Below are 8,716 nucleotides of genomic sequence, written 5' to 3' on the forward strand. Positions count from 1 at the left end.
ATCAAAAATCGGCTCCTTGACAGTTTCCTACTCCTTAGCCAAAGGTCCTTCCGTCACACCCTCTGTCCAATTAAAACTCCTTACTTTTCCACCACCAACGTTTATTTTGCCCAATCGGAACTAAACTGGAGAAAACACCGGACAGGACACGACGAGACACTACATAGATCAAATTCGAGAAATCAGTTCGTCTTCGACACCGATCCTTGAAACATCTTACTTTCACATATAAACGCGTGTTCGAAACGGTACTCCGTTCAACGTCTCCATTATAACTATTCTATACTTTTCTATAAATAAACGCTCTCTTTTACCAACACACACTTCGGGATCCTTATTATTACAACTAGTTACGCAGTATTAATTTGGCGCGTGATAAGCATTCTAGGATTTCGAAGAGATTCGATAAATAGGACGCTACAAGTATATCTTATTATTCTCCATAAGAAAATAATGAATTTCATTTATTCGAAGAATCATTAGTTTAAGAATTTTTATCCTCTTAATGCTACGTTTCTTACTGTGAGTAAATGGACCAAATGACAAATTTTTATTTAAAGAATTACGACACACTCGACTGTACGACGAAAGAAAGAAACCTAAATCCCATAAAATGTGATTGCTTCTCGCTGTGATACACTATCTCTCTATATTTCTCTTACACTCGATGTCTCCATGTTATGATTGCCATTAATGTACTGACTGTATTTTCGCGACACTAGGTCGCTTCTCTCTATTTCTACCGTAACATACACAAAACATAGATCACACTCTCATGCCACAGATTCTATGATAATCATATCACCACAGTTACCAAAATACGTAACATTTCACAGTTTCGAAAATATTTGAGCAAATCGTTTCAAACGGGACACTGTACTATACAAAATATAATATACACATATATATGTAGGATAATTTTAAGCGTTGTTAGGATACGATGGTCGAAGTGCTCCTGTATGAGACACTTCGCTAGGTTTAGGGGACCCGTTAGGTCATAGCCGGATTGGTCATAGGAGGTCGGAGCCAGGCTACGTGAAGTTCCCCGTTGTAAACCGAGGGTGACGCATCCACAGTCACTTCTCGGGAAGGGTCCCCGCGAGGCTAGCCCTTCGGAGAACTTAACCTGGAAGGAGGAGTCTCTTCTACCCCTGAGCTTTGTATGGAGGGAGTTTTCTCCTCCTTCGGGGGGGCCCTTGCCTTCCATACGGGCTTAAAACGGTCCGCTCTGGAACACAGAGTTAGTTGATCTTTAGTAATCAAGTTTGTCTTATAGTTCATCAGTACTTCGTGTTGAGTCTTGAGTTGTAGTTTAGTCGTGTAGTTAGTTAAAGTTGAGACTGAGTCAAATACAGTCTCTAGTCTACAGTGAATTTAACCCCTTGACATACAATGACGTCTGGGAGACGTCATTCATTTCATTTGCCACTGTAGACTTTGACGTCTCGGAAACGTCAAGAATTGTCTTCGGCGAACGTCGCGCAGTATATTAGATTCTTTACCTGTTTCAATCGTGCGTGGATGCTATTTTGTTTAAAAAATTTGGCACATTTTCCCGAACATATGCCTGCGACAAGTAAAAAGCAACATCCTGCAAACAGATGCCATGCGTGCATCAAACATAATGTAAGAAGTGAAACAACTTGGCAGTGTAAAACATGTCTGATTCCACTACATATTCCAAAATGTTTTGAGATGTATCATACTTTACAAAACTACTAAATTATTATTTTACAGTATTACTTAATTACTGTACATTAACGTTATGTATCAACTTTACTGTTTTATTTACATAGCACTAAATTTGAAAATAAAACGTTCTGTTTCTAAGCTTGCACATGAGTGTCCACAGTTGAGCCAAATTAAATGGTGTTCTAGGGACGCGTCGATGCGCATTTTATTTATATGTCAAGGGGTTAAGAAAGTCGAAGTACTCTCCAGCGTAGTAGAGACTGTGTGACTCTACACATATTAACCATAAATATCGATTAAAACCATATTTATTTTATTGACACTTACAAATACATACAGGGTGAGCCTCGTAATATGACGACGTCAAATCACTCAACAAATATTTGTTGCACGAAAAAATGTTTCATATAGGACTCCCATGGCTTCCAGGGAGACATATAATATTCTAATCAACTTTATTTTGCTTTTTTATCAAGATATGTAGATCATCTTCGATTTTTTAAATGGAATAGTTAATATTTCTTCCCGAATTCGTATGAAACTTTGAATTTCACATAAAAGGGTATTTACCCGTCCATCGATGCAGCTGTCGGCAGTCATGGAACATGCAGGACCTGCAAGGAGTTAAGATCACAGCGAAAAGTTACTTTAAATATTAGAGGTTCTTATCTTTTCGCCTCATGCAAGGTTTCTGCAAAGTTTATTACTAGCCGTAATCCCTTTTCCCTTTTACGACAAAGTTCGCCTAACGGAGAACGATGGTGCCGTTTAAGCCGGCAAAGCGTTGTATCGCACAATGGTTTTAAGCGGAAAATTAGCTTTCTTAACGATTCTCCGTTTAACAAAGCTACCAGGGTACGCGTGTAGCCGCGTAAAATCCCGGAATGAAATAATTTCGCTGAAACGTTAACGCGGAAGGGAAGGTTCATTGGCAGACATTGAAGGGCCCTGGAGCGATGAACGTTCCGGGGAAAAAAGGAGTATGGTCCAGAAAGTAACGAAACGGCGATGTGGCTTCGAGGCTGACGTATTCCCTTTATTCGTACGCATCGCTGGCAGTGAAATCTGGAAAAAGAAGGGTAGCGAAACGATGAAACAATACGACAAGGAGGGTGGAAAGAGAGAGAGAGAGGAGAGAAAAATGGGCAAGAGGGAAACGAAATTCGCAGCGAAAGGGCTCCTTGTGTATTCGTTTGCATGCAAAGTGCCACTCTCGTCATCAATCGTAATGGAAAGGAACGTGTGCCATGAATTCCGTGTTCCCGTGAATACACACGATTCGTGTACGGCCATGTCGAAATACCGGCTTGCTCGACTTTTTATTTCTGTCACGCAGATACGTCACACTCCCTTCATGATATCCTCGTTAATCTCCCGTTAAAAATCTACTTTGCGCAGCCTAAGCGTTATACAGTACGTGGTAAAATTTTTACGCGCTATCATCTTTCCTGTTTTTTGAGATTAATGCGTCTACGGAAATGTAATTCTTCCCCGATCTTTTGCGATTCAAATCGCATTCGGTATTTTAACTCAATTTCTTCGTGATTAAGAAATTACTTGTAATCGACGCATGAAATTTTATTCTATTTTAACCCTTTGCACTCGAGAGGTGACTCTCAGTCACCGTTTGCTTTAATGCTATAATTTAGATAATGAATGATGATAATTATGTTAAGAATATCGAAATAAAATTATTCTACTCGATCGTTTCACACGCAAATTCACGATTTTCTTTTTTTAATTTTAGCATAAAGAGTGTCAGTGAGCTTATAAAAATCTAAGAACAGCTTCGAATTGCATCTTCAGAACGAAGAAATCTTCGAGTCCCAAGGGTTAATACTTCTTTTATCGATAACGTGTCGAGGATGACATATTTTTGTGGAATTAAATTAAAATACAAAGGGCAACATATTTTCAAATATAAAAATTATAAAGACTCGAATAATAGAGCGTCAAGTCCAATTCAATGTAGGATCGCAAAGGCTTAACCCTTTGCACTCGAGAGGTGAGCTTCAGTCACCATTTCGTAAAATTTAGAAGATTGATATTAATTAATATATCAAATTTAATGTAATATAACAGTGTGCGAGGTATCGAAATCAAATTATTCTACAATTCTCTTATTATATAATTCTTTATTTACTGCTCAAAAATGCATCGTCAGTTTTTTAATAGAGAATCTTTGAATTTCTACTCTTCTCTAGCCAAAAAATCGTCGAGTGCAAAGGGTTAATAATATGGAAATAATAATAATAATGATAAGAAGTAGACTATCCTGAAGAGTAGAAGAAATAAATTTCTTCTTCTTTCTTGTAGTTTGAAGTACGTAAGTATTGTGTCAAATTTAAGAATATTTCACCCACAAGTGAAAGGAAATTAATCCTCTTTTGCATTTTTCTACAAATTATATTTTTTCAACTGGCCACTAAGGAATTTCTGAAACTATACGTCCAATTTACTTCAAACTAATACGACAAATTCTGCACAAAGTATTTTAAAATGTAGCACAGATTCGTTTTCCATATCTCATATATTTGTTGACTTACAAACGTTTTAAAGGCAACTTCTTTTATATGAAATTTTTATATTAATATTGCTACTATTCCTACAAACAATAAGATTCCTAAAAAATTCTACTCTGGATTTTAAACAATATTTCTTAGTTTAAGAATAAGAAAAAAAAGAATTTACTTCATACGCTTCAAAAGCTGAGAAATGAGTTTCAGAAATTGCAAATATCTCCGACCTTTCGCAATATTTCGCATTGAAAAAAATTTAACGATGAACCTAAAAGGTACATACGTCACTGTATTGAAAGAAGAAATATTTCTCTCGATAATTGCTCACAAAATAATTTCAAAAAATTATCTATTTACAAGTATCAAAGTACTTTGTCTGTCCTCTTGCAATTTATATTTCTATATTTTTTTTTTCCTACAAACTTAACCAATTTATGTGAATGTAAGTACAAGAAAATAGTAAATATGATCATTCGATGTCTGAAAATGAAAAGCTTCTTCAGATATTTATCTCGCCACAAAGTTGCCTATTATGTCAAATTTGGGTGATAAATGAATACAAAATATCGATTTTTGCTGTATACAAATAATTATTTTTTACCATTTTTGTTAACAACGTCGTATAATGTCAATCTTCCTCCATACAATCAAATTCAATTTACATTGATACAATACCTTTTGTCAAAATATACATGTACCAAAATATTATAGATCAATGAATTCATCTTGAAATGAATATTCGTTTGCACAGAAAAATATAAATCTCGGAAGCACGTCCACCTGGCAACAATTTATTATTATTACAAGATGATCTTGAAACAGAATTAGTTTTATTTGAAATATTTTTTGAAACGAACTATTTAAAAATTATCGAGGAAATAATAAATCCGTAACTACAAATGCGACACCCTGTATAATATATTCATTCATAGGTCATTGTATTCATCGTCATTATATTCGTCTTGAAAGGCTCTATCAGGACATAAATAAGAAACACTATCATCCCATTAGAAACACAAGCTTGACCTTCATATCTCCTCTATGCCTCCACTAACAGAAAGACTATCGATATTATACTATGTGCACATCGAAATCCAGCAACTTTTGCCTAACACATTTTCTTATATTATTACGAGCAAGCAAGTTATTTAGGTGATCTGTTATAAACGTCTCACCCTGTATATTGTATATTCGAATAACAGCCACATTAAAATACCAACAATATAACTATTGTTACAAAGATATCTAAAAAAGGAAAGTAAATTATTCTCGCACGGAGAGTGAAATTGGTTCACCAGATTACATGCCTCGCAATATTCCGCGCGATATTCACGATATCTTGGCAAAAAGTCGGTTGATGCACGACTTATCGATTGACCTTAGTCCTCGTAGTCTTTCTTACGAGCTTCAGCACGTTCCATCAGCCACTGCGACATCACGAATCGTAGATTCTTGGAAATAAGGGCAATCCCTTTTCTAATACCACCTCAAAGTCCTTTTTATCACAGATCGTAACGCAGGTACAAACAGCGACATCGAAGCAACATCCGGCACCTCTATTTCATGCCACCACTAACGCAACCATGGGTTACCAGCCAGGTACTCTCTGATCTCCTCTATTATTTCCGTTTGACGTTGCTGATATTCCTTCCTAGCACGACATTGGTTCCTAACGAGATCGGGTCTTTCATCGCCATAAAGAACATGTTCCAACAGCTTCGGCGATTGTATGAAGTACTCCTCCACAGCCTCTTTCGACAGCAGCATTATCTGCAAATTAGCGATCACGTACAGAAGTGCCACCCCTTTCACGTGCTCGCAACTGTCCACGAACTGATCGCGAGATAAACAGTCGTCCACGGAGAGCCCGTCGGCAGCCAGCTCTTTCCTCATGGTATCGTAATAAACATCGACAAGCCGATCGTAACAGCGACGTCTGGTAGCACGATCGAGAGTGAGAAGAAGACAAGCGACGAAATCGAAAGCAGGCGGGCTGTACCGTAAGAATTGGAAGTCTACCAGATAGCAACCGACTGGCTTACCCGCGGAGTCTCTCTTGAACATCATATTGTTCGACCATACATCCCGATGGCACATCAGGTTCCTGAATTTGCTGGATGGCTCCAACAAGGTGGGTAACTTAGGTACCCACTTGGTTATCCAATCCTTTATCGCGTTCGCCTCGTCGTCCTTCAATCCTTCGGTGAAATCCACTATGGCTGCTGCGCCTTTGATGCTCGCGGAAGAATATTTATGCACCGTTACATCGTCCTTGACATAACCCACCTCCCTCAGCAAGTCCCCGTAGAGGTCCATGATCGTCTGACCGGTACTCCTGCGAAGCTTCTCGTCCAGGATCAAGGATCTTGAGTGGAAGGTCGAGAGAGTCTTGACCAACAGGGTGGAATGTTCCTCGTCGAACGACTGATACTTGTCCAGTGTGACGTAGCCGCTTTCAGTCGCGTCTTCCAGGACAATTATCGTGCTCTTCTTGCCTAGATAATAATCCGGTAGCCACTTGGTAGCGTGACCAACGCCCATCTTTGGTACCACGTCTCTGTAGATGGTGATCTCCTTATTGAATATATCGTGGCGGGATAGGAAATCGTATTGCGGGCTAGAGGTTGACGGCGGTGTTTTCGCGAAGAATTTCAAATGCTTCGATTTGTCGTCGATTTTCACCCTCACGGATAGAGTATAGTACTGGCCCATGAAGCCATTCGTCTCGCCCAAGCTATCCAAACTCCAGTGCAAAACGCGAAAGTTATTCGAGCGAAGTTTCCGCTCTGCGATCTTATTGATATCGGAATCGAGCAGAAGAGGAGCCGGCTTCTCTCTGACGGCGGAGAGCTGCGACTTGGCCGAGTCGGTCAAACAGCAAGCCGGATCGGCACTGATCGTCGCCATAGCTGAGGATCCGCGTTTTGAGAAGCCTCAACGGCCACGTACCGAATTTATATACGATCCTGTTCGCGCTCGCTTACGTTCGTCGCATCATAAATAAGAATCTCGATGTGTTTGAGGGAACGCTGGAAAAATGATTCTTCGACAAATACGGCATCCGCTATCGTATATGCTGTCGAGGATGCCTGCTGAAGAGTCAGATAAATCGGAAATGCAAGGCCGGGTGGGGGGAGGCGAGAATGCACGTAAACGGTGCAATGGAGCATCGCTTCGACAAACAGTCTGATTGTGGTAATTTATACATCTCGTAAATCTATCGGATATATCTACCTCCTAGATGTGACGAGGAAGCGAATTGTGTGATTTATGCGATTGCACGAAAAAGGCGAAACTACGATAGCGCGCGTGCATGGAGAAAATTTACTAGCGGGCTGCGGCAGATCCTAGGTCGAGATTCTCCACTCTCGCGGACGAAAAGTTCCATGGTCAAAAAGCGGATTATTCGTCCACTCAACTTCTCTCGCGTCGATTATTTGAGTCCGTTGCACTAGCAGACGACACGCAGCTACGCGCAGTAAAGGCGCCATCTTGTGTAATCGCGATTAGGACGGTACATGGCTGTCGCTTGCTGTTCGGGCAAACGATGTTAACGATACAACTACCGAACTAGTTAAAACCAGTGGTTTCAGAACTTTTGTTCTCTTTATTCCACAGTTGAGGTAAGCAGTTGTTAACTTTTATTAAGATAGAAATGTAATTATGATTATTTATTTAACGTATCTTATAATATACCACTGCAACTTTAAGATAAAAATGTAATTGCGATTATTTATTTACTGTACTTTCAACGTAGCATTTTCATTATTGTTATTTGTATATGCATACTATAGTTAGGTTACAAGTCGTTGGTTCTAGTGTTGAGGTTAGAATTTTGGATTCAGTCCGAATGATTGATTTTGGTTTTCAAGACAATATGTAGCTTCTACTAACAAAATTCATATATACTTTTTTTAAAATAGAAACGTAATTATATGTAAGTATATATGTACGTTTTTATTGCTTATTAATTATTATTATCTGTATATATGTACTATGCGTTGCAGAGAAGAAGTCCGCCGTTTCGATGTAGGAGCAAGGGGGTATTCCACTAACATGCTCGCTCGTAGTCCCCACTCTTCTATGATATTACCGAAACCACTACCTTTCAGGTTCGATAACGTTATACGTTGACATAGGCGTAAGATATCTGCAAAATTTCCATACTCGAATAATACGTTGCAAGCCTGCGAACATGAGAATAATACTGCACAAACAAAACATAATTATTTTCACTAATACTTCGTAAATATTGAACACATATTTAATGTGTTAATGTATATGAATTATAAGTATAGTTAAATAAAATTCGGATATAAACATTTATCGGAAAAATCTGAAGTTAATACTTTAGAAATAAGTCTACGCTGTTGCATTTATTTCTTGGGTTTGTTTCACTTTGTCTCGATTATTTCCTTCGCTTTCTTTGTCACGTGGTGCTATATGACCGGGATAATAGGAAGGAGTCATTATTGTCAGTAACTGAAATGCGTTCACTCTACTTA

At 38.6% G+C, this 8,716-nt stretch overlaps 1 protein-coding gene across 1 annotated transcript; it reads right to left on the reverse strand.

Annotated features, from left to right (window-relative positions):
• Window positions 1-4,781: 4,781 nt before the first annotated feature.
• LOC108545541 (uncharacterized) lies at window positions 4,782-7,126 on the reverse strand. The gene has a single exon (XM_017897220.1). It carries the CDS (start codon window positions 7,116-7,118, stop codon window positions 5,784-5,786), a length of 1,335 nt encoding a protein of 444 aa, XP_017752709.1. The 5' UTR covers window positions 7,119-7,126; the 3' UTR covers window positions 4,782-5,783.
• Between the last annotated feature and the right edge of the window lie 1,590 nt (window positions 7,127-8,716).

This window comes from Eufriesea mexicana, unplaced genomic scaffold, assembly GCF_001483705.2.
Source record: "Eufriesea mexicana isolate 0111107269 unplaced genomic scaffold, ASM148370v2 scaffold471, whole genome shotgun sequence".
Taxonomy (NCBI): domain Eukaryota; kingdom Metazoa; phylum Arthropoda; class Insecta; order Hymenoptera; family Apidae; genus Eufriesea; species Eufriesea mexicana.